General features: G+C 39.0%; 1 protein-coding gene across 2 annotated transcripts in view; it reads right to left on the bottom strand.

Annotated features, from left to right (window-relative positions):
• Positions 1-7,208: 7,208 nt before the first annotated feature.
• Positions 7,209-27,652, bottom strand: part of cpne5b (copine Vb) — a 144,674-nt gene continuing 124,230 nt past the window's right edge. For both annotated transcript variants that reach the window (XM_085273604.1, XM_085273605.1), the window contains exons 14-21: positions 26,687-26,748; positions 23,566-23,612; positions 21,963-22,144; positions 21,671-21,798; positions 20,377-20,479; positions 13,934-13,991; positions 13,192-13,265; positions 7,209-12,591 (exon numbers count right to left, since the gene is read on the bottom strand). In XM_085273604.1, the coding sequence (XP_085129730.1) occupies positions 12,400-12,591; positions 13,192-13,265; positions 13,934-13,991; positions 20,377-20,479; positions 21,671-21,798; positions 21,963-22,144; positions 23,566-23,612; positions 26,687-26,748 (846 nt within the window). In that variant the 3' untranslated portion in view covers positions 7,209-12,399. The remainder of the gene's footprint in view (positions 12,592-13,191; positions 13,266-13,933; positions 13,992-20,376; positions 20,480-21,670; positions 21,799-21,962; positions 22,145-23,565; positions 23,613-26,686; positions 26,749-27,652) is intronic.

The raw sequence follows: 27,652 nt of genomic DNA, 5'->3' as shown, positions 1-27,652 counted from the left end.
AGACCAGGGTACCGGAGGTATTGGAGCCACAGCAGCAACACGCCACCCATAGCAGCACCACCCTCACCCTGGAAGAGCACGAGGTGAGGCGCATGCTGCAGGCTGTTAACCCGAGGAAGGCGGCGGGTCCTGATGGTGTGCCAGGTCGAATATTGAGGGATTGTGCAGGACAGCTGGCTGGGATCTTCACCAGGATTTTCAACAAATCCCTCACACAGTCGACTGTCCCACTCTGCCTGAAGTCCTCCACCATAGTCCCCTTGCCTAAGAAGCCCCACATCACCGGCCTGAATGACTACAGACCGGTGGCACTCACCCCAGTGGTAATGAAATGCTTTGAGAAGCTGGTCCGCAGACACATCACAGCAGCCCTGCCCCGCAGCCTGGATCCACACCAGTTTGCCTACAGAGCAAACCGATCCACGGAAGACGCTGTAGCCACAGCACTCCATGCTGCATTAACTCACCTGGAAGAGCATGGTAGCTATGTGCGGATGCTCTTCGTGGATTACTGCTCAGCTTTTAACACCATCCTTCCACACAAACTGGTGGCCAAGCTACAAGACCTGGGGCTTCCATACAGCACCTGCATGTGGATCAATAGCTTCCTCTCGGGCTGTAGACAGAGAGTCAGAGTTGGCCATCACACATCCTCAGCCCTGAGTCTCAGCACTGGCTCACCCCAGGGCTGTGTGCTCAGTCCACTGCTCTACTCTCTCTACACACACGACTGCACTCCTCGCCACCACAGCAACATCTTTGTGAAATTTGCAGATGACACCACAGTGGTGGGGCTCATTTCCAAGGGAGACGAGTCTACGTACAGAGACGAGGTGGAGCAGCTGACGTCATGGTGTAAGGCCAATAACCTCCTCCTCAACACTTCAAAAACCAAAGAACTCATAATAGACTTCAGAAGGAAAAAGGCAGAGATCCAACCACTATTCATAAATGGGGACTGTGTAGAAAGGGTGGCAAGCTTCCGCTTCCTGGGAGTCAATATAGAGGAGAACCTTTCCTGGAGTGTGAACACCTCCGAGCTGCTGAAAAAGGCCCAACAGAGACTGTACTTCCTGAGAATTCTCAGGAGGAATAACATCACACAGAGACTGCTGGTGTCCTTCTACAGAGCCACCATTGAGAGTGTTCTAACTTACTGCATATGCATCTGGTACACTAGCTGCACAGGGGCTCAGAGGAAAGCACTCCAAGGGATCATTAACACCGCCCAAAAGATCACTGGCTGCCCTCTCCCCACACTGGAAGTTCTACACAACGCCCACTGTTTTAAAAAGGCCCAAAACATCATAAAAGACACCTCACATCCTGGCCACTCCCTGTTCGAACTGTTGCCCTCAGGCAGACGGTACAGGGCAATCAGAGCAAGGACTAATAGACTCAAACACAGCTGTTATCCAACTGCAATAACACATCTGAATACTACAAAAAAATGTCCATCACGCCACTCTTGTGTTAATCTATGCACGGTCTGAAGCATGTGTGTGGGAATGTATGTGAATGTTTTACTGTTATATCTTATTAGTATTTTAAGTATTCTATCTATTTTATTTATTGAATTTTATTGTTTTATTTATATTTTGATATTGCTAGGGATGATGCAATGATCGGGGACCATTCTTAATTTCGTTGTTCTCATGACAATGACAATAAAGTTTCTGATTCTGATTCTGATTTAGAGGCAATGTGATCTGCCAGTACAAGTGTGTCGTTCCTAGTCTTGACATCTATTACATATAATTATTATATTTCTCCTTCTCATCTACTTTGCCACTTCAAAGATATTCAGAAAAAAAATATATGGAAAGATATCATGCTGTAAAGATATATCTGTGACTGTAAAACCATGCTATTTCCCCATTTTAATCATTCTAGTAAACAGTACAATCTGTTCGCTGTAATGAAAATGCAGCAGCTGAAATGTTTAGTCCAACAAAACCAATCTGCCTGGTTTAGACAGCAAAAGCAATGTTATTAAAAAGCAATGAGTAGCATACAGGAGAAAAGTGACCCCTACGTATGAATAAGTGTGCCCTCTTTAAATTCCAAGGTTTTACATATCAGAACATTAAAAACAATTATCTGTTTGTTTGCAGGGTTAAAATTACATTAAAAGAACCTCAGATGAATGACAACATGTGACATATTGCACTGCGTCATTATTTATTTAACAAAAACTGAGCCAAAATACAGAAGCAGTGTGTGAAAAACGAAGTGCACCCCGTGATTCAGCACCTCATAGAAGCACCTTTAGCAGCAATAACTCCAAATAATAATTTTTCATCAGGCTTTCAGTCTCAATCTCTCACATCATTGAGTGAATTTAGGCCTCCTCTTCTTTACAATGTTGCTTCAGATAATTGAGTTTTCCAGGCATTCATTTATGGACAGCTCCCTCAAGGTCCTGCAACAGCATCTCAGCCGGGATGCTGTTTCATTTGCCGAGCTTAATTCTTTACTTTTTCAGTCATTCAGTTGCAGATTTTCAGATATGTTTGGGATCATTATCTTGTTGCATGATCGCATTTTGGCCAAGCTTTAGCTACCAGATATATTAGAATACTTATCTGACACCACAAGCTGTCCATGTCCTGTGGCTGTGAAACAAGCCCAAACCATCCCCCGTCCATGACTGTGATGCCGCTTGGTATGAGATGTGTTTTGCTGATGTGCTTTGTTTGATTTTCACAAAATGTGGTGCTGTGCATTATTGCCAAATATCTCCCCATTTGTCTTGTCAATCCAAATAAGATTGTTCCAGAAGTCTTGTGGTTAGTTCAGATACAACTTTGCAAGCCTAAGCTGTGTTGCCATGTTCTTTTTGGAGAGAAGAGGCTTTGGCCTTGCAGACTTTGTAAACAAGTCGTGCTTTTTCTGTGTTTTTTCTGATTGTACTGTCAACATCTTTAACATTTAACATGCTGACTGAGGCCTGTAGAGCCTGAGATGTCATTCTTGGATTTTTTCTCAGCTTCTCTGAGCGTTGAATGGGCTGACCTTGGGGTGAATTTTCTTGGATGTCCACTCCTGGGAAGATTGGCAACTGTGCTGAATGTTTTCGACTTGAGAAATATTATTTTTTACTGTGGTCACGCTTGTTGATGGAGTGCATCTGATTAGCAGCTCCTGGCTATTACTTACCCTTTTAATTCCTGTTTTCAAATGCTGCTTGTGCATTTTGACTTAATTTTGTTAATAAATAATGACATGATGCATTACGTCATGTGGTATTGTTCATATGAAGTTGCATTCATGCAAACCTGGACAAAAAACAAATATTGTTGAACAGGCAATCTACAAGACAGCTAAGTGTTTTGCAAGAAAGCGGGAATCTAATAAGGACCATCATGTGTGCTCAGCTGTCTTTGAAGTAGTGAATATTTAGCTTACATGGGGAAAAAATATATTTACTTATTTGGAGGTTTGTGGGTTTGTGCTGTGAGATAATGTCTCTGTTCAAGGCTCAGGAGAAACTCTCAGAACTTAATTGAGCTCAATTCAGCTGAACATCTATGATATTAGAAACTCATCTGAAGACTCCAGTGACTGCCAAGTCATATACTTTTTTTGGCAGTACTCAGGTAATTGTTAACATCCCAGCTGCCTCTGACATCATCATCTCATTTGTGTGAGACCACAGCAGCACCTGAGAACAACCACAGATCTGCCAGAAAAAGGTTAAGGACCAAACAGCTGTCCTGTGCCAAAGTACAAGTGTTGTTTGATGGCTGACACACACTAGAAAACACAGCAAAAGCACAAAGCACGGAGTCTGAGAACACAAAAATAAGTGTGAATATGTGAGGTATTAAATTTGATGAATCACAAAACATTTGAGAGAAATCTGACTTTACTTTAGCATTTACTTTGGTAATAATCTGGTGTGTTAGACTGTCATTTACTGCTGTAAACGGTTACTTTTTCAACCACAGATATGCCCAGCTTCGAAAAAAGCAACATTTCATTTTTGATTTCACATTTTGATTTTCTTTGAATTAATTTTGTGGCTCTTAACTCACTGTTCCATTTGTATCTGGAGCATTTCCCCCTCAGGTGCACTCTACTAGAGGAGTTGTTTGGGTATTTCATTGGAAGACATCTGCTTGGTTGTGTTTCACTCTGCCACCTCCACCTTTGTGCATCTCAAAGACATGCAGTTGGGTCCAGTAATGCACTTGCTTTGGGAAAGTGACAAGAAGGTATACTCAGTTTTATTGCCTAGCATGGTAGGTAAGCAGACTCGGGACCCATAGGCTGGTGATTCTGTACAATGTTAAATATGTACTGAATTCAAATAGCACTATCCTCCTGCTTTACTTTTAATTGCTACATGTGCAGACTGAACTGGTTATGTGCAGCACTGCACACGGGAGAAAAAGAGCAAGGAGTAAGAGAGAAAAATAACAGAGAGTTTATTTCTCACTTCCAGCCTAAAGAGAAAGTAAGGTGTAGGAACTGATTTAGCCTACTTTAATTAGCAGACACTGGACAGTGGAGGGAGAGCTGAACAGTATAAAATAGTAGTAAGGCGTAACATTTTTTATTTATTTCCTTGTCTAACTTCTTGTGTTTTATTTTCAAACTATGTATATATGCGGGGGAAAAAGAAAGAAACTATTATTTCTTATATTGATCTTATTGCCTTTGTTAGTTGGTTAACTGAATGGCTGATATATAGTCATTATCATGCGTAGTAGCCAGGCAGCCACTGGGGAGACGCAGGGATATGAGTGCACATTACCAACAAGTATTCAGGTGCATAAAATTTAATTGTACCATCTGTACTCTATGTGTGTGTAAAATAAGTATTAGTTTTAAACTACATGACTCACTGTTTTTACAAAAAGTGTCTGCTGTCCTTTTCATCTAATTATCTAAAAAAGCAAATAAGCAATTTCCCAAAACACTTCCATCTGTCCCAATCTGATTTTAGTCACAAATCATAACAGTACACAAAATACTAACTTGAAAATCACTCACATTGTTTTATGTGGTTTGGTAATGGATTGTAGTTGCACAGTTTTATTCTCTTGAGTCTTTTTATTAAACAGGTTGTTGTTTGACATACAAGCTTTATTGTTTTTGAAAGGCTGCATCAAAGTCCACAAAAAATATCAAATGTTCTTATAAGTGAACCATTATTTGTTAAACTTTTATGCTCATTAGTGTCTGTCTGTTTGAATTATCTTGCAATCTCAGACTAAAACAATATGTATCAGTCACTTGTGCAAAAGTTTATTTTCTAAAGTCTGAAAATTATTTCACCACCAATCTTATTTGCTTCCTATTGACCCAGAAACTGAAAATACTCCAGAATCCTCGGGAGTATTAGAGTAGTTAAGATATTTTTCGGTAGAAGATGCACAACCTTGCATGTTGAGAACAGCAGTCTTCTTCTGAGACAGGCTACTACTGTCAGCTAAAGTGGATGTGTTATTTTACATTCAGCTTGATTAAATTTTATGACATGTGTCACCCCTGCCTCCTCCTCCACCACAGACAGCTGAGACAAGACTTTTAACACAGAATATGATGCAAGATAAAAAATTAATTAATTAATTAAAGATAAACTACAATTATTAAAGAAAACCTGGAAATCCAGAAGTGTTTTGTAATTAGTACATGTCCGAACCTTCAAAGTAAAGTGACATTCAAAGACCGTGACATTCTGACATATGGCTCGCCGTGTAGAAAATTTCAGGGCTGCAGTGCATGCCTGCAAATGGCTTAAGTGTCTTAGTTAAGTCATTAAAATTTCCCAGAACAGATTCAATGGTTCTTTGCAGACACTTTAACTGCATGCAGGAGAGAAAAATGATCCTGTATGGACTCGAGTGTCTCTTTGCCGATTTATTAAAGTTTCCTTTAACTTGACATCTGTTTGCATATATTTTAAATAGCATCAAAAGAAGAGAAGTAAAAGTTGTCCTCTTGCTTGCTTAATCTAAAACAGATAAACTTTAATGTAAAGGACAGCAGTTATTTGGAGTTAAAGAAATAACTTGGAAAACTAGGACACTGACGCTTCAGGCATACTGCAAGTATCTTTGAAATCAGAAATCTACCCGGAAGCAAATGTACACTGAATTGGTAAGGGCTGATTATAATATTTATTTTATTTATTTATTTCTAAAAAAAAATAAAAAATAAATTCTAATACTATTTAGTGATAGTGGCTGAGAGCAGCTCTGTTTATGCATCTCATGTATTTCTGCATATAGAAACACTGTGCACAGACCATAATGACCTGTAGTCACAGTATTTCTCAAATTTTTTGATTGTCAGTAGAAATAAATAGAGAAATAGTCTCACATCTTCCTATATGAAGTTAAACATAATATCTAAAATCCATGGTAATTTAGATCATAAATTGCTATTTAGGGTCTCAAATAAACATAAATAAAATCACACTGTAGGACGACAGTGTCTAAAATTGGTAGATGTCAGTAGATAGTAGATTTTAGCACTCCCTATTCAAGGGCATAATCCTAGCTACAGTGGCTGCTGTAGGACAACCATGTTTTAGTCAGCCACATGACATATAAAATATTAATCCTGCCTCTGAAAAAACCCAAAAAAACCCCAGAAAAACAATATTGAACATATTTTGCTGTTCTCTACATTTTTACCTCTGACTCATCTCAAAGCGGCGAGTCACCAAGAACAGTGATCTAAAACTGGCTACCATTCATCTGTAATGAGTGTACCGAAAATTTGCCTCCACTGCACCTGAACACCTAAACTTTCCCTGCTCACATACTATGCATTATGCTGCTTTCTATCCATATATGTACAATGTAATTAGGCAGAATGGTGATGTCCATCTCAACAAATGTACTCAAGATGGTGTGGCAATACGGCGGCTTCCGCAAACGTGCCCCTGGATTAATTGTAAGCTCACAAGAACACTAAACTTTGTTGGAAGATGTAATTACGCACTAACCAATGTATATTTTTAAGTACGACATTCTTTTTTTGCTGTTAAATAACTTCAAAAAAAGACTTTTTGTACCTTTAGTCCAAGTGACTCCAGAAACCGTTAACTGTGTGACCCATCCTTCATGTGGTCATATAAATACACTGATCATAAATTGTATTATGAAACCTGTGAGCAAACCCGCTACATTGTTTCAGGATATTTCTTTCTTTATAAAAAAAAAAAAAAATCAAAGAATGACACTTAAAGAAAATTTGTAAAAGTAGCAATTTTTTTAATTAATTTTCATTTAAGGCAATCCAATACAAAGCATTTCACAACCCACCATATGACAATAATCATGTACGATAAAAACCCTTTTAACATAAAAATAGGGAATCATGCTAATCGGAAAATACAAGAGATATAAACAACAAATATAGCTTGTTAAATTAGACAAAAAAATAAATAAATAAAGTGTTAACTGTAACATGCAAATTAGCTACAGTTTTTTTCAACCACTGGTGAGACAGGAAATGTTTGAACAACCAGGCATGATAAAGAAGGAATAGCAAACAGTCCACTGTAACTGCCATGTTTGGCACAGTAATGTATGTAATCTGGTTGGGCTGGGTCCAATTTTTATACAGATCATGGCAACATGAGTGAAACACTCTTACAGTACCTCAAGCAAACATGCAGTGGATAATCCTACTAATAAATCAGGCTTTGGGTAAAAGATGAAGTCACCATAATGACATAGAAGAGGGGAGTGATGGCTTGTCATAAAAACTTCAAAAATAAATCAATAGATATCTTCAATACAATAATATTGCCAAAAATATATTAACCATATACAGTAGGAACTCCTCTCAAACATAAAGTGTTAGATGTGAACAAGCTGTTATAATACACTTCAAAATTCAGACAAAACAGACGCTTTCTTCTTTTACGTCGCACGAACAACCAGATTGCTGTTTCCATTTTGACCCCCATTTATCAAATTTCTCTCCTCCACTTACTTCTCCACCTGAGCTGCTTCTCTGTACAGAACTAAATGAGACAGAGAGACTGCCTTTCACATTATTTAAGGCCTTCTTTGTTTGCTACATTAGACACCTGAAGGGACACCTTTTTAGCTCAGATGAATTATGCTTCTGTCTGGCTTTATCCGTTTAAAAAAGGAAAACGCATTGTTTTACTGTCTGCTGTAGGCTGCTCATTTTAGGCTTGTTTTTCCTTTATTCTTTTTTTACTCTACACCAAGGAAGGGCACATGAAGGTTAAACTAGGAAACCGAGCAATGTGAATGCAAAATAATTATACTAAGAGATGAATAATGACTACAGTCAGAGAGACAAACATAGAAAAAGATGATACAGCTAGCATTCAGAAGCCGTTTATTACTACTGAGAGAAATCAAATAAACACAAGCAAGTCATCTAGAAATCTGTCGTTAAGTTATTATTGTCTCAGTCACAGAGTAAAAACAGGAAAGCAACCTCCTTGTGACTAGGAATTTAAGGTTTAAGGCTCCTGTAGACCTCTTTCAACTGCAAGGTGGTTGCACAGGTTGCCTGGTGGGAGGCAACCTGTCTGCAAAATATTGATGCACCTCGTCAGTGACCTGTCTGTTTGCAGTAAGGTCCTTGACTCAGCTGGTTGTATTCTGGTTGTACTGGTTCAAAGCGCCGGTGTCACTCTGCAGTTAAATCATTGTGCTGCAGCAACTACGTCACCATTCATGGAGAAAGGTCTAAATCTCTGTTTTAAATCTATAAAGTTCTGGCTAGACTCTGAAGTTAACTAACGAATTCAAATTTCTATTCAATGTGAATTTCTGTGAATGCAGATGGCAGCATATTTCCAGTTTTTGCCGTATGACCATAAATAGATGTACTTCCCAGCTTGACCCCATTCAGTCACAAACTGATAGCAGACTGACTCTATCTTATAGTCATTTTATCACCAAAGTGGCTTTGAAGTCGCCTGGTCGCAGACCCAATCCCCGTCTTTAAAGCAGCCGTTTCAAAGGCAACAAGACTGCAAGATTTGGTTGTGCTTTAGTCTCCAATCACTGTTTTCCTTAGCGTGACTGCAGCATAACATATTTCAATTTTGACCAAAATTGGATCCCGTTTCAAACTATGCAACAATGACATTATGAAAGATGGAATGAACTAAAAGTGGACGCAGACGCCTCCCTTTCAAATTCATTTTTATGCAGCATGTATAGGCTGCTTTCAAATATAGCCCTCCTCAGTGATTTGTATAAATGTAGCGATGCTTCCTGTTCCTTAAGTAAACAAAGCTTAAAGTAGAAAGGCAGGTGGTGTTGCTAATGAATACTAAACAAAGCATAACACTGAAATACTGTAATTGACTAAAGCATAAATACTTTGTGTCTTCTTACGACTGTAATCCCGTATTATATGTATTGTGCATGTATAATGATCAAAAGAATTTCATTCAGTTTCGTGGATCATATCATTTCAATTTCTTCCATTACAAAAACCTTTTACTTCATTATTTTACAGCTACAATCAAAAGACTTTATGGATCATTGTTGCATTGTTGTGGAAAGAGGAATCTTATAAACTCTGTAAAACTGGATATGCGAGAGGTTTTAAGATTGTACAGAAAGCCAAATTAAAACAAAAACTTGAAAGTGTTTTGCACAGATTAAAGGATTTCTTGCCCACTAAATGTAATACATCGTGAAGCTTTGGAAACTGCTTTTGAACTATCTGCCAGAAGATACTTGTTATAAGGCGCAGGGAGGACGGCTCTATATTACATGAAAATCTCTCGGGAGGAGTTTATGAGGATGGAGCTTTTGTGGCTGCTGATGCGTGATCACCAGGGGCTTACAGGTTTTCACTGTCAGTGAAAGTGTCTGGGCTGCAGAGGTGGCGTGTTAAGAATAGCATCAAGGCTAAAATAACCGGCTACTGGGACGGAAAATGAGTTAGGGAACATATTTATGTAACTACTCGGTTGTCAGTGTAAAATATCAGAAATATGTGATTATATTTAAAACAATGCCCTTTGCTATCAACATGTGTGCTGATAACATTATTTGTTTTATTTAAAAATAAGGCAAATCAAAGCAATTGCTCGACAGTTAATATGCGGGAGATATTAAAACTCAGATCAGGTCAGGTTGGAAACCTAACACTGGATAGTATTTATACATATATATACTGTTAAAATGTGTGATCATCGTTTTTGTCTCCAACTTACTTTTTTTTAAATGTACAATCTTATATATTTTATATTTATGGTGCACTTCAAAATAAGTAAAAAGAAAAGTCTATAGGATTCAATGGTTAAAAGCTATTACAGTAAATCACCATCCTTTTCCAAAACCACTTGGTATTGTGCAAAATGTAAATCAAAACAGAATGCAGCAATTAATGCCATTAAAAAACGACAATATATCAAATAATGTGATTGTTTGTTTGTTTTGGGTTTGTTTTTGTTTTGTTTTTGTTTGTTTGTTTTTTTTTTGGGGGGGGGGGGGTATTTTGGATTCAATGCCAGCAATATATAAAAGAAAAAAGAAAAAGGGGCATGTTTAGGGGTGTGACTATTCTGCTATATGGACAAACATGTACAAAATTGCAATTTAAACATTCAGAGTCACGTGTTCTGCTTCTGCTTCACCGCGCTCTGACAGTTTAACAGCTGCATTTCTTTGAACTTTCATTTCTTTTTTTTATTGAAAGCACATTTTGTTAGGTTTTAAATATGGGATAAGCAGTAACAACTGAGAAATGGCCTTGGTACTTACATTCTGCAACCGCATGCAAATTAGCTATGAGCTCATGCAGCATCTGTTAAGGCAGGAGAAAGATGCAATGTTTGAAGATTGCTCAGGAAATATTAAAACAAAGGGATTACCATACATCTAATCCAAAGCATTACATCATCTTTCCTGGGTTTTACAGTTTTGCTGATCTCAGTCTGTAATTCTTTCTGCAGAATTGTGTCTGTTTTTAAATAAAGGGCGTTTGAGGCAGTTGAACTTCATGGTTGTCATACAACATTGGGTGTCAGCCTTGTTCTTGTGTTACAGAGATTTCTCCAGACATTACGATATTATATATGGAAGATAATGAAATCCCAATATTTTTTTATTTACCGGGAGAGACCTTCTTCAATTGTGAAACTCTTTGCCGACACAGAATGAAGAAGAGCAGTCGCACTGAAAGACTCAGCCTCAACACAACTTACCCATTTTTTTCTTGGCGCTGACACAAAGTTTTTGAAGACTGTTGCTGGCATGAAATTCAAAAAGAAGAAATATTTTTCCCCCCAAAAAATGATTTGTCTCTTTCAACAGACATGTTATCTGTTTGTAGCACTTTCAAGTAAATCTAGGGATTACTGTAAATGATTTAGAAATCACAACAATCTGTTTTTATTAGCAGTTTATGCAGCTTCCCAATTTTTTTGGAAATGGGGCTGTAGTTAATGCTCTTCATGTGCAACACATCCTGTGGTGAACAAGCCTCTGTATTAAAACTTGTGTGTAGAAAGTTACATGCACCTTTGATTGTGGTGCAAAAGTATCTCAGTTGTAGTTTCTTCAAACACAATGAATAGCAGCAGAATGATTAAGTGGGGTTAACCTTTTATCTTCATAATTCTTACACTTGTGTGTAGTCAGGTTGTGCTTTTCAATCCAACTCACTTAAAGTAACTGTTGACCACTTCAAAATGGGTAGATTTTTATGGTGTTAAAACAATCTATCAAAGGTCCATGCCACTCTGAATAACATTTGAGAATAAATACTGGATTATGTGCCTTAAACTCTTATATGACATGCTCTTATAAACATTTACTCGCTAAATCTCTGAAGGACAGGTGGTGAAGTGTCATGGTATGACAAGCCTGATTAATCTTCAGGGTAATAAATTGTAAACGACACTCTTACGGCTTTTCTTTCTTCATAACGGTTGCATCAGCAGATACAGAAATATTCCCAAATATAAAAACTTATTCCAGAAGGGAAAAAGGTGCCTAAAAAATTTCACTGTATTAGGCCACACCAGTGACTGACGAGCAAGGTTCAGGTTAAAGTTCACATGTCCTGATACACTTAGAGAAACAACCACAAACAGGCACAAGTTTTAACCACAACATGATCGTTTTTAACCAACCTGCTGTCATATTGGACATGAAACAGTCACAGCCTAAAAGGCTTTTACCCACGAGTCCTGAAAGGTTTGTAGTTTCTCTTCAAGAGAAACCAAACAGAGGAATATATCACAGGAAAACAGAAAGTACTACTCCAAGAGTCGTTGGAGTGTACAGCACAAAATTCAACACCCGTTTCGTGGTGCCCCTTCTCCTTTTGCACAAAAAAAAAAAAAAAAAACAGGAGGCAGAGAGTTTCCACTGGACTCTGAGAAGCTGCTGATTATTGTCAGTCCTCAGTGAAAAGCCAAAGAGGAGGGCATCAGATCTGAGTGTGGTGATGTGTGTGTCCCGGCGGTGTGTAAGGAGGTGGCGCCGGGTTGGGTTTGATTCCCCGGCTCTTCATGTAAGAGATGAACTGGTCAGGGATCTCTGCTAGCACATCTTTAGCAAGTCGTGCCATGCTTAGTACGTGGTTACCTGTCCGGTCCATATAATCTCTGAAAGGAACAAACTGAGGAAAAACAACAGACGTAAAAATGATTTGAAATGACAGTGATTTAATATTTAAAGTTTGTCGATACAGAGTGGTGTGATGTGGGAAACTATTAAAGAGCACATGGTTTTGCCTAGCTGATATAATATCATCCGGGCTTATTGGACAACTGTTGTGATCCATGGAAAGCTCCTAATACTTTTTGACACTGTACACAAGCAGGTTTGGAGAGCAGGGTGGGACACCGCACGGAGAAATCTCTGAGGCTCATGTTTAAGCCCCTATGTTAGTCAACATTTGCAGGATCCTGAAAGCTTTAGGATGCTCATCCGTCACTAATCCTCTGATATGGTTTCCCTTAGGAGAATGAATGTGCTCGAGCAAAAAGACATCTTTTCCCTCTATAGTCTGATAAATTACTCTTAAAGACTTTTTTTACCCTTTGTTATTGCTTGTAATGATTCGTGGGGGGGATATAATTCACCGTTGTTTTCTGTCTCTCTCTTCACTGACAAAAGATATTCTGTGTAAATTCCATGACCTTTGACCCCAACGTGATTCTCAGACTCGTGCAATGAATACAGCCAAAGTTTGTTTCATGCTGTAAAGGCCAGTCACCTGAACTATGTCTCGCTCTGCCAGTTTCCCCCGGGATGAGATCCTGATGTCATCACCATCCAGCTCCACCATAGCTGGAAGACACAAGTTCACACAAACACACACACATAGTGTGAAAACTGGTTAGAGGCAGCTGCCTTTGTGACAAAAGGTTCTGACACTAAAAGGTTTATTTATCGCAGATGATAAAAATCCAAATTTAAATATGATCTTTTAGCACTAGTAAAAGCTATAATTGTTCTTTTTTGCATGTCTAATCAACTAATAAGTCCTTTAATATAGACTGTGCAATTTAGAATCATCAGCACTAAATACTGCAAACCCAGCAATTAACCCCAGCCATTTCTTCTACAATTATGCCTGCATCCACCTCCTCATTCCTTTCTCTACTGAGACAAATGAGTTTGTACAGTAATTTTCTCTCTGGTATTTCTCAGAATTAGTGCCAGTGAGGTTAGAACCAGCTCTTATTATAACAGACTGCGAGTTGAATTAAATTGTCAATTATTCGTGGAGAATGACTGATACACTGGTTGGCTGATTTGATTGGCTGATAGAGGCTGTCTCACAGCTATATCAGTTCTTTCATTACTCCAGAAGATAATGCATGATGTAATTTAATAATAATAATAATTTTCATCACACATTTATTTTGACACGCACATAAACGCTTTACCTCCTTAATAAACCAGGTCTTTACAATTACAATCATTCTAAAGGTAAAAATTTAAAGCTAACGTACCGTCAAACTCAGCCTGACCCACTCCGACTATGATGATTGACATAGGAAGCTTGGCACCCTGCAGAGAAATAGAAATGAAACGACTCAATTTTTTCTAGCTCACATAGCTTGTCACCATTACCACTAACCTCTTGTGCCTATTACAGTGACATAATGACATTGTACTAGTTACACGCTCTTTTACATGCAGCAGACTGCAGCAGCAGAAAAGGTCTATATCAACCTTTAACTAGCTAAATGACCTTTGGGTAAGAACAGACTTTCAGAGAAAACATAAAAGGGGGAGAAAGAAGCAAGAGCTCAGTCAGAAAAGCTAATGAAACAAGATGCTAATGCAAAATATCTATACTTTTTCCTAAACTTATCCCAGATTTCTGATGTTTCAGAATCCAATTTTCTGTCATTTGAATGACACCAGCTGTTATGTAGAGGCTTCACTCAGCAACGGACCATTAAATGCTGATTGTGAGACTGAGGAATGGAGATTAACTCACTGAAAACACTAGTAGTGTCATCTGAAATGCCACACTGGTATCTCATGCTGTTTTAATAGCTAAAAGTGGCAGATTTTTTATTTTCACACAAATATTTGTAGACGTTTATGTCGGAATTTGCCGCCTGGATGAATGCCGAACAGAAGTGTGAAACTACGAAGCTGGCTGAGACTAAAGGGAAAACAGCTGGATGGTCGCATTTATGAACCAGGAGAAGAGGGAGAGGGAGGAGGTGCCAACTCAGTCACTAGGGCAACCATCCTCATTCACCCACCCAGCCACTCCCAGGCCACACTGGGGACTCATGTCGAGTGCAGTTAGTCTTGATACTGTGGAAGAGATCGGCACAAACCTTAGATGGAAAATAAATGAACACAACAGCAAATAATATGGTGCTGCTACATTTCCTAAATTATTTCTCACTGTGCTGTAATTTACCAGTCTGTGTGAGAGAGCTTCTGTGGGTGTATATGTCTAGTCAACAATTAATGTGCACATAATTGCACAAGCTACAAGTGGAACATGCGGGGCTGTCCTGCATTCATTAGATTTGCTGGTATTTTTCACTTAGGTAGATGAAAAGAAATGAAAAGAAAGAATGAAAAGTAAAAACAAACTTCATCCAGCTGAGATATAAACATGTGCAGCGTGCAACCAAAAGGCACTTGGAAATAAACTGGCATTTATAGAGTACTTTCATAGTCTAGCCACATTTAATGACTCATGCATCACTTTATCTATGCACTTTATTGACCACAACCCTGTGGGCAATTTACAATCATCAATAAATTGGATGTCTTTAGACTAATTAGGACACCAAAGTACCCGGAGGGAGGCCCAGATAGAAAATCCACCCATAAAAGTTTAACCCAGAACCTCATTGCTTTGAAGTGACGGTTCTTACCACTTAACCACTGGATCGCTCTATCATGACACATTACATTGTCTTCCATCCATTATGCAGCATCACTAGGGAACCATCCTATTGGTCACAAATTTATTCCACTGCATGACAACACGCATACAAGTTTCCACAAATAACGGCATGAACCTCCCAGAGCCCGAATCTCAATGGAGTCAGTCTGGAAACACAGCTATCTGCACAGTACCATGAAAGTGTACAAGTGTAACAAAGAGAACATTTAGGGTGGCAGAGGGAGTGAGCCTATCCCAGCTGCCATGGGAAGAGAGGTGGGGAACATCTTGGACATGCCGGCTGCCTAATTAACGTAACCAATTAACCTAACCCCGGCTAACTTCTTACTGTTAGACAACAGTGCTAACCGCTTCCCCACCATGCTGCCCCATACTTTATTATATAAGCAACAACTTGTAAACTTCTGGTGATACAAACAAATATTTGTATATTAGATGTTTGTATGTTAGAATGCCATTTTCACAATCAGAATATCTGCTAAAGGGGAAAGGTTATTCAGTGCTCATCTGGACAGCATGTTTTCTCCCAACTAGCTTAGGAGTCAATCTTTGTGGAGTTTGCAACCACGAAAAGTGAAATGTTGCATAATTTTAATTGTAGAAATAAATATTAGACATAAATTAATATTCTAAGCATTGTACTTTATCCATTTATGTCTAGAAGTGGCCTTTCCGCATAAATGACACCATGAAAGCTCAATGCAAAATCTCCTGTTACATCTAATTAGGTTTCCTAGACTCACATATTTTTTACAAAGCAGTCACATCACCAGGGTTAAACTTGCTGGCACAAGACAAATGCACTGTGGCAAATCAGGCAACCTCTTTTTTTCCCACAGGGATGAGAGCAGTTTGTGTCCTCAGTACCTCAGCCACATCACATCAACGCGATTATCAGTGTTCAACGCGACTCCTGTCAGTGCCTGTCCTCCCACTCATACTCGCAGATATCCGTAAGTGTATGCGCAGCCAGAGACACACACATCTCAACATCAAATGCCACTAAAAATAACCTGGCAATCCACCATGCCCCACTTTTGCAGTCCTCCTGTCACCCTGTTTTGCAGCAGAGATCCAGTCTAATGAGACAACAAAACAAAGTGTCAGTCAAAACTTGCAACTTCACTTTGTTTGTGCTTCTTAAATTCAAATGCCAGGCATGTGCATGCTTTGATGAGTGTTTGTGTTATTGCAATTACACATATGAGCTTAAGGGGCTTTATGGATTTATGTTTAGAGTAATAACCATTTCATTCACACATGGTCAGCTATGTTGCTAGACTGTCTGACATTGGCTGCCCACTATCATTCACATCTTGACAGACTAGTATTGACTGCATTAAGAAGAATGTGGCTGAATGTAATCAGATTTTACCCACAAAATGTTTTTTATATTGAATACAGTTTTCTCAGCATCACAGTGATCACTAACATGACAGTGCCTGTGTGACAAACATATGTACATTACGGGGAAGGTTACTCCTCTCACAAAACATTCAGGTCAGCCCTATAGTTCATTTTTGTCCCTCTCTCTAGCCACTAGCTGTATATTGTTTCCTATTATTACTACTATCCTGGCCTATGGTGCTTTTTCAGATTCTTCCTATTCAGCAGTGACATGAAGAAAATTACACTTGGATGCAAATTTTGGTGACCGTGAAACACAAATAGACGTAAATAGAGAATTTAACATTGCATTTGCATGGATGAAAAAATAAAAAGAACTGGGATTTATAATAAATGTTTTTTAAAACATATACACGTTAATAATTGCTGTATGTGTGATGATGTTCGTGCAATGTTTTGTTGAGATTGGTCCATCTGTTAAGGAGACGATAAGGAACATCACTATAATAAATATTCTCTTACATTACAGAGAAACGCAGGAGTAGGTTCGTGTTTTCAGTTGAGTATCGTCTTTAGGATTGTAATATGCGATATCACATAAACATACAAAGACTGACGAAGACAGTTGATGAAAACCTTAAACTCTGTGCTTTCACTTCCAGGATGCAAGTATGAAAAACCTACATTAGATAAAGGATGTAGCTGAATACAGCTGATAAAGTCAGAGTAGCTACTATATGCATCAAAATGCTGTTTTTTAACCATTTGACTTACCTGCAAAAATCTAATGAAATTTACTTCATTGGTATACATTCAGTTTACATCATGCTCATTTTCCTTAATGATTATTTATTTGAATACATAAAAGCTCTTTTTTGTGAGTCTGTCAGAAAACAAATGCCCATTTGTTCAAGAATAAAAACTGAGTGATAAATATGTTCCCAGGTGTCGTGTATTATATGCTCGACTTTATTATGCCGGTCATGACAGACGCATGCTGAAAAGGTCGTGTCATATACACGAACTGTTACCACAGGAATTTGAATCTTTTAACAATCATTGAAAAGCAATGAGCTGTGTTTCCCTTACTAGCTGTGATTTCTACAGAGATCCAGCAGCCGCTACTTCTGAAACTCAAATTATGTCCTTCCATTTCAGGAGGATAATTAACTTAAAAAACTGCAGCTGCATCCACATAACTTCAGTTTTCTTTCAACAGGGCTCATTTCTCTGCACCATAAACTTGATTTCGCATCAACATCTAAACAGTGCAAAAAAAAATGGAGGTTAAATGGTTGTGAAGTGAAGTGCTTTTGTTGGGTCCCTGCACCGATAAAGAGACAGAGCACAAAGCACAGACAGATAACAAGAAGAAGATGAGAAAGGAAGGAAATCAAAGGCAGCAGAGGATTTTTTTTATAGTCTGAATGTGGTGACAGAAGTATGGAGGGTGCAGATGAAGACAAAGAGGTGTAGATCTCTGAGTGGGAAAAAGATGGAGCGAGACAGCAGGTCTTTGTGTGTGTGAGCGAGGGAGACTCATGATTCCACAGAGGTAAAGAAAATGAGGCAGCAGAGCAACCCGAGCAGAGGAGGGGGCTGCTGAGTGATTGACAGGTGGATTTCTCTAATGCAGCAGAATCAGTTGTGACTGATAAACCCGCATGATAAGCCACATGTCCACATGTTAACCAGACATACCGCAAACACTGCTCTCCAGTTGTCGTACATGTGTACAAATATAAACTCAGGCACTCACTTCCTCTCACTCTGTTTCTTAGATCTTTCTTCAAGTGTGAATATGTATGAGAAAGGCTTATATAACCTCAGCACATGTGTCCTCCCTCGCCCGGGATCCGTGGAGGGTAAAAAGGCAAGCAGTGGAAGCAACAAGCATCAGTAGATCAGAAGAGGTGGAGGCAGTGCGATAGAGCAGCAGGCAAGATCTTAAAAGGAAGGTGTGGCTGTTCTAATGTTTTGACTAACAGTCGCAAATTCCCTTTAAATCCAGTCTGCTGGGTGTTCTGTGCCTGTGGCAGGCTGAGGAGGAGTGGAAGAAAAGGGGAAGAGACGGAGGAAAAGAAAAAGGGGAGAACAGCAGCTACCTACTGTTTTAGGCTGGGGAAAGAAAGGTGTGAGGACAAGTTTGGGGGGGAAGCTCTGAGGAATAATACACAATGCTGTGCTGCTTTATTTACTGAGGCAGTATAAATAAGCCAAACTTTCAGCTGCTGTCTTATTCACAGGGGGTCGCCACAGCGGGGAGCTCCGCATATTTGATTTAGCAAATTTTTTACGCCAGATGCCCTTCATCTTTTCACATCTCGTATTTATTAATAGTCCACTGATAGAAAGGGAATACCTTAAGGTAATTTAATGGTCTATGTATCATTGATGAGAAAGTTTCTAAACGTGTAATTACAGTTCTAAACATGCGGCTTGCTCGAAGCCATGATTCCAGTCCTTTTTCTCTGCGTACTGCAGCGGCCATTATTAAACCACAGTGCTGTTCTATGGACTGAAGAGAAAACCACAGAGAAGTTTTAGGGCATGCTAGAGCTGATCGGAGACATAACAATTTTTATTTCCAAAAGCAGCTGAATAGCTGCAGCTAACACGTCCATTGATTGTCAGTCAGCAGGTCAGACTAAATAAGACATTTGAGGACGTACTGAGCAACAGAGCTATATGTAATTTTCTCAATCAGTAGACTTTTACTTGATACCTCATGAAAAGTTAGCGCCAACAGTTGATTAGCTCATTGTAGCTTAGAAACAGTGAAACAGGCTGCCTGGCCCTCTTGCTGTAACCTTGAGTTTGTCATGCAATCAGTGCACACTTAACCGCATAATCATCCCTAAAATCAACTAAAAACAACATTTATTGCTGCACTTCATTTTACACTACACCAGTTTTGTTGCTCCATATTGATGAAAAATGAGTTTGATTGCGCTCCTTACTGCTACAAGATTGTATGAAGACAAACAAAGTAACCTCTTGTGGTGCGTATAGGTGAATTTCGTCTCTGGCACCGTGAATCAGTCAAAGCCCTTCTGTCTTTGCTTGTTAGAAGGTGCAGCTGTAATGTTATCAGCAGGAGCTGCTAGTTCTCAGCTCAGCACTAGCCTCGCTTCTATCAGCACCGACAGCAATGAGCTGCTGGCAATTCAACTATTTTTTTAATCTCCACTACATCTGTCTGCTCTGCTCTACTCCATGTTCCCCTCTGCCCACACATATGCATACAGATATGGTGAAACAGGGAGCAGAGGAGAGAAGAACTGGTGCTAGCGTTGTTACTGACAGCAGAAAACAGTGAATGCTGTCATTCTTTGCCGAAGTGAAACAAGTGCACATAGTCCCCTCTAAGCAAAGGAAATACTGAGCATGTTGAAATATGAATGGGAGAGAGTAGAGTAAAGGGAACAAAGTTTAATCAGCTTCTGTTTGTAGTTGGGCACAGAAATAAGACTGTTGAGATTTTTGTATCTCCAGGAAACACTTTTATATTCTTAAATTACAATTTATTATTTAAATAATGGCCTTTAGCCTACGCTACACAGCATCATTGAGTTCAAAAGTGTCCTCATTAACGCCAAAACAAGTTGGGTGTATCTAGCCTTTTTTTGTAGAACAGGAAATGCTCTCCCACTTTCCCATTCTTACATTTACAATGGCCTCTTTGGTCTGGGCCATGTCTGAAATGACGCCGTCTGTGATGATGAGGAGCACAAAGTACTGAGAGCCGTCCTGCACCGCCGCTGCGTATCTGCATACACAGATAGAAGCCATCATTACACGATGCCGTGTTATCGTTTTAATACAGAAACAAATCTGACTTCAAGACTTATTAATGAATTGATCAAAACATCGATGTGGAAAACAAACGGATGACAGTGCACGCCTTATCGAGCACTCTCACTACATGCAAATTCAATAAAAAATGTTCTTTGTCATTGCTGTACTTCAGCTCACACGCAATAAAACACCCCATGAGAAGAGAGCGATTAATTAGATCAAGCAGATTTAAAACAAAGCCTTCTTTCACCGTTTGATTCATTTCTTTGTTAAAATAAATCTCTTTATAAATCAGCTGACTTATTCAAATGCTAAATACCGACTGGCCGAAAGCCACAGCTTAAAAAAGTGAGATACCTTTTTATCAGAATTACATTTTTAATTAGAGCGTCGTCATAATCAGATGGAGAGCTGTTTGGATTTGGCTCAACAAATGTGCCAGTGAGGGCAAAAAATGACACCGACCGAATCCCGTCACACCACGGCTGTGTAAATACAGTGGCAGGTCAAAATATATGACTTAGATTGTTGGTCGTTTATTTCACTGGCTATATGTGTGACTGCTTTTTGATTGCTGTGAGCCAATTAAAATTCATTCTGAAGCACATCACATGCTGTTTGTTGTGAAGCAGAGAGGTCAGATAAGTTGAAGCCAAGAAGTCAAAAATGTTAAAGTTGAGTTTTTTTTAACTCCAATGTTATAAAGAAAAGATAATCTCACTATTTATGCCAATAAATTCCCACAACAGCTGATTCTATCTGAGACACCGAGCAGACTATAACGCAGGCTGCCGGTCTCTTTGCATATAAATTGTTTTAAAAAATACGTTTCTGAGATAATCTTTCTGAGCTGCAGAGTTTTTTTTTTAAATATTACTGTGTTTTTAGCATTTGGATATAAATAATGTATAAATCATAATAACAGAGAGACAAGCATAAACAGTTGCCACAAGAGGAAAATCCACAGGGATAAAACAAAAATGACTGCTGCTAAAAAAGAAGAAGAAGAAGATGAAGAAGAAAAGAAAGGGGGAAATATAAATAAAGAATCCAAGACGGTTTTTTGAATTTGCATGTAAAATCATTTTAACTTATGTGGAAAGTCCCAAAAAGTATTTAAATAGCATCTGTTAGAGTTCACCAGCTTGGATGGATCTCTCACCTGGCAACGTGGTTCACCACAGGAGCAAAGTTTGTCGGCCCATACAGCTGCACTGTCTTTAGACTCTGATGGTATGCCTCTAAGATGCCTTCAATACCATTGCAGTATGGATTTTCAATGTTTCCATTCTGAAAAGGATAAAAATAGAAACAAGATCCAGTTCAAGATTCTTAAAGTCAAATAAACCTAAACAATATTTACTGTAGTTACTGTCAAAGTGATAAATTATTCAGCTAAACATTTAAAATCAGCTAAACTCAGTCAAAGGTAATATGAGGTGGGGGACATATACCAGCGGGAACTCATGTGACACCCGCCAATCGGGCGGCAGTTTGGCACCAAAGCCTAAAGCCGGGAACATCTTGTCACTGTCGTAGTCTTGAATGATCTCCCCAACAGCCTTCAAGGCCATGGCGTAAGCATTTAGCTGGTAGGGATTCATGTAGTGCAGTGAAGTGGACTGGGAGGGGTTACCTGTTGACAAATAAATCAATCATAAGCTCATCTTGATGTACAAGCAACAAAGTCATATTTCAGGTGCAATCGATCGAAGGTTCTGCTTTTGGGTGGGACTTTTTCTAACATTTAAAAATAGCAATTAGCTGCGGTCACTGATCACATTAACATAACTGCAGTGAGCCTGAGCTGTGATGTTCACCCCTGTTAGTCGTTGTAACAAACTGTAAGCTTATCAACAACTGTGACCTTCTTAAACAGCCCCGCTGTAACGGCACATCATAAAGTCATTCAGTATTAACTGCCCAGCTGGGATATTTTGGATGTGTTTAGAAAATGTTGCTGTCATTGCCCTCAGTGAGGTTGCTGGTGATATGTGCTCACCAGTTTTATTACTTCCTATCTGACAGCGCAAATCCTGCTGCTTTCCTGGTCAAGTGACTTTATCAGGGCCCGGGGTATAACAACAAATTGCATATCACCTGGACTAACACCACAACTGCAAATCTCGAAGCAGCACAGAAATGATTGTCTGCTATATTCCACCCTTCTTATTAGCTGCTAAGCTTTCCATTCTAACATCCAGCCTTCACAGGAAACGGTGGCAGATTTACTGTAAAAAACAACAACATATTTTTGATGCAGCAGGTCTTTAAAGTGGGATGGAGGTTGACAAAAGCAGAACTGACATTAGTATCTGACACTATTGCTAGAGATTTAACCAGATACTCTGGAGCCACAAGTTGATTGAAAACACCATCTGTGGCTCACAACCCTTCGAAGGTGGTTTCAAATATGGACTCACAGATAGAGTACTGTGCAAAAGTCTTGAGCAAACCCTCCTTTCTTTATAGTCTGCTAGGAAAATGGTAAATAGGTATAGGGATTTATTGAAACATATGAAAACATGCATAGAAATACATTATACTATGTAAAATCAGAGTTTTGCTTGATGCAGCTCATAAATCTTTGCTCAGTTCTTCTAAAAACACTAGCTTTACTAAACAGGCTGGTATAAGTTGAGGGAGGAAATAAGTTTTCTTCTGTGATAAATCAAAAAAAAGGAAAGAGGGAAACTTATATTTCCCCCCTAATAACTGTGATTCATGCTGACAGCTAGGACTTGTAGATAAATCTTTTGCAGTACTGCATTCAGTCATAATTACTGGAATAAGTATTGTAATGACAGTTAAGTGTGGTGCTATTTGCTTTTTAAAACTTAGACGCCTGCTCTAATTACCCTTTAAGCTCTCAAAAAACATATAGTAAGAACTTTCCAGGGCATCGGCTGTTAGAGACACTATGTGTACAACGTGCATGCCTGCAGTGATGGTTTGTGTCACTGTGAATTTGGACGTGCCACGCTTTTGGAGCAATGCTAAATATTTTTATCCCTGACCCCCCTTCTCCATACACACTTTGCTGTTAGTATCACTCACCGTTAGATGCTGTGAAATCAATGGCCACAGTGAAATTGATCTGAGTCCTAGAAGGGGTAAGGAGGGGAGGACATCGGAAAAAAAATCAACAACAGAAAGCAGCCAACAATAAAAACATGCCAGAGCTCATTAAATTTCCATGCTCATACCAACGACCACACACGACCCCAAGAGACACGAGGGAGATCACATACGGCATGGCGATCTTTTCATATGACGATATCGATCGGCCTCACTGTCAATACCAACTGCATCAATATACAAAGTACGGCCAGTTGTCAAACAACATTTAAGTGATTACACTCTTTTATCTTGTTTATCTGACTTTCACCTCCACGAGAAAAGCCGGAGGTGCCGAGGAGCTTCTGAGAGATGGAGCATGGTAACAAGCAATTACACTGATGCAGCACTTAAGAGTAAATCATAATCCAATTTTCCCTGCTGATGAAGCACTCCCCTCTTCTTTCTAATTTATAACAATGAGACGAGGCCTTCGGGGGCTCACACGACAGCCTCTCATTATCTATGAAAGTCACCAGAGAGAACAGCAAAAGAATGATAATAAAAACGAATGACTTAAGGATTCACATTAACCTTTCAGCTTTAGGTAGGGACGCAGAATATGCCACAGCCTGACCCTGCTCACCTTAGCATTAATTAAACTTCATTTTATTCATTCATTAGGACATTTTGGAAATAATTAGTGTCTGGGAGGGCAGGTTTGCAAATTGTACATCTACAGCAGGAAAGTCAGAGCTCTTCAGCGTGAGATTTACTTTTTATGTTCATTTACATTAATTTGTTTGATCACCTCTCATGAAAGTAAGAACACGCAAGTATTTTTTTAATCTGTCAAAAATTTTGGTTAAAACAAAAAAATTATTTTGTTATTTTTTAGGCAAATAACAAAGCGAATTTACATTTTTATACCAAACTTTGAGCTTGCACACTGGATTTGTCTGCCCACTAAAACTCATTTTATCTGTCCAGGAATTCAAGTAAATGACTGTAATTATCTTCATCAAGAAATTATAATGTGCTTCACTATTTTTTCCAGCTTTTCAGTAAAACAGTAGGAAATTCACAACAACAACAATAATTATATTTTAGCATTAAAAGCATTTTGATTATAGAGTTGTTAACGCTGATGGATAAATCCTTAAGTGCTGTTAAAAAGCAGGTGTGGCTTACACCAGCGGTCCCCAACCTTTTTTGCTCCACAGACCAGTTCATGTCCGACAATATATTCATGGACCGGCATTTAAGGTGTTGCGGATAAATACAACAAAATAAAACCAGTACCGATACCAAAAAAAAAAGATTTATTCATTACATGGACCCAGGGAAACCGAGTTAGTGATAAAAACGATAAAAAAATAACGATAAAAAACTATAAAAACCCTGAATACCATACAGTTCACACCCGAGCCTCAACTCTCGCGGCCCGGTACCAAACGACTCACGGACCGGTACCAGCCCGTGGCCAGGGGTTCGGGGACCGCAGGCTTACATCTTACATTGTGGGGTGGTCTAATACATTTGTCACACACGGCATGTCTGAAGTTTCAATTAATAACACAACTACAACACTACTGCATTTTGCAAGCTGCTAGTTAAAATATTCCTCTACTTACTGATAATTATTTAGAACAAAAAAATACACAGTATGTTTCTGCAAGCTGCATCGATTATGCACGTTCTTCTGTTCTCGCCCTACAGGTCGCTGGGAACAGTTTGTGTTGCATTTATGTTAATTCACAACAATACAATTGTTACACATCCTATTTCAAATTTGTGATTGGTAAAAAGGTATGTTTGAACGATTTTCCTCATATGTCCTCTCAGTCTTTAACCTCTTTACGATCTCTGTGCTGCTGAGTTTGAAAGAGATCTACACTGACGTGGAAAGCTTTAAAGCTGTTTGAATAGTCAGATTGTTCTTGCTCTTTTATGATTACAGTGGCTTTAAAATGAGATGTAAAAGCAGGCATACTTCAACTTTTATCCCGATGAAAGCTGTAAAGCTAAATATTACAGAAAAGTGCTTTAACAGCTGGAGCAGAAACGATGGCAGTGATGGAAGTGTTTCTCCTGTTTTGTGGTTACAAAAGGTTTGGACAGCTTAAGTGGCACACTTTCACAAACTTACATCCATTTTCAAAAGAGCCTTCACATTTGCAAGAACCAGCTCTCAGATGTCTTTCAGTAAGCACCACAGTAATGTTAGGGGCCAGACTGATGAGGATGATATTTCTGAAGAGAGGCCACTAAACTTTAAGGTTATTGTATCATAAATCAGCCAACGCCAGGAACTGTCAGCGAAATGTGTCACACTTGTCAGCTCTGCCACAGCACATAAAAACTCTGACAGCTGCCCTGCTGTTGTGGGACATTTGAGATCAAAGCACAGCCCAATCCGCCTGAAAGACACACTTCACCTGAGAAAGAGTTGATATTCACACGTCAGCCTCCGGTGTTAAAGCTTAACTGAAGTTGGAGGGCTGGTACTGTACCGTTTATCTTTTAGAACTCATTAAATATACATTTGGAGTTTGAATGCCCCAGATAACTCCAGCTATGAACTTATTAGTCAGTTTAACAAAGTTGCAGTGGAACATTGGACTTTTGATCCCTCTGCATGAAAGTTAGGAAAGTATTTTAATAACATTTTTAATGAAGACCACACAGACGTTTTTTGGTATGTTAACAAAGGCTCAAATTATTGTTTGAACATTAAAGTGCCAGATATTTTTCTACAGAGTTCTTGGAGAATAATCAGAGCTGGAAGACAAGCAAATATCGGAAAGGAACATGTTGATATTATTCAGTGTCCTACAAATGTGCCAAGAGGCTCGTGTTTCAAGCATGGTTGAATAAATATGATGCTGAGCTTTCAACTTCTGGGAAATCAACAAATATTTAACGGTGACCTCACTCTGCATCATTAAGTGCAAAGATGAAACCACCCAAGTATTTCTGCATTAGTTATAAATGTTCCCTCCCTTGATTTATGCTTCGACAGAGGCGTTATTTATGACAGGCTTTTAGTCATAGTAAGGCAATACAAGTAAAAGGCAATTTCATGGTTTCTTTCAGTTTGAAGGTGGTCGTTCCCACTCACCCTCCTTTAATGTAATCTAAGAAGGTGAACTCCGACTCCACTGAGAAGGAAAGCAGGGTCACCTGAAATTAAAGACAAGAATAGACACTTGATTAAATGCAGAGGTATTGATGTTTTCCCCTTAATCCAAAATAAACTCCACATCATGTCTTAGTTGAGCACTTTATGCTCTCTCTGGTAAAAGATGTGAGCCGGCCGCTTTCTGATGAAAGACTCATTTGCATTGCCGGAGGAGACGTTTGAAGAGAAAATGAGATCAATTTGTACGCATTACGTGTTCACAGCCACGCTGCTAGGTAAGCTCTGTGGAAATCACAAATGTCACAAATGGCTGCTGGTGGTGGCTACTCAACACATGTCTTTAAGGTTCTGTCAGCCTTCTTTTGGCCCGCTCATATACATATTTATTGTAAAATTTCTCTTTTAACATAATTACCTAAAGTACCATATACTCAGGCCATGCCCACACTAATACGTTTTGTTTTAAAATGCATCTTTTTCTCTCCGTTTTGGCCTCCCGTCCACACTGAGACGGCGTTTTCGGTCAAGGAAAACACCGCGTTTTGAAAACGGATACATTTGAAAACGGCGACTTCGCGACGCAGTGTGGACAGCGAACCCGGAGCCTTTTTGAAAACGATGATGTATTTTAGTCATGTGTCGCAGTCATGTGACCAGTTAAACTAAGATTATGGAGGGCATTACACAGCAGTTGTTTTGTTTGCTCTCAATTTTGACAGCCCTATTTAAGATTTATATCAGTCTGTACATCCTACAGATAGCTTTTCTTCAAATTCTTTATCTCAATCGCTTTTGCAACTTTGTACTTTTGTGTTACTCGCAGCAAGAACTCCACCTCATTGTTAGTCCATTTAAAAAACTCTGTGCTTGTCCTTGACATTTTGTCACAACGTCAAAGAGCCAGAAAGTAAATAAACAGCAGGAACGTAGCGTTTTCGATCATTT

This window comes from Mchenga conophoros, linkage group LG5 (assembly GCF_057382185.1).
Source record: "Mchenga conophoros isolate Kocher_MC1m ecotype Shallow Benthic linkage group LG5, M_conophoros_male_GT1.1, whole genome shotgun sequence".
In the NCBI taxonomy this organism is placed as follows: Eukaryota; Metazoa; Chordata; class Actinopteri; order Cichliformes; family Cichlidae; genus Mchenga; species Mchenga conophoros.
The sequence above is the reverse complement of the archived record's forward strand: the minus strand, read 5'-3'. Positions and strand labels throughout refer to the sequence as shown.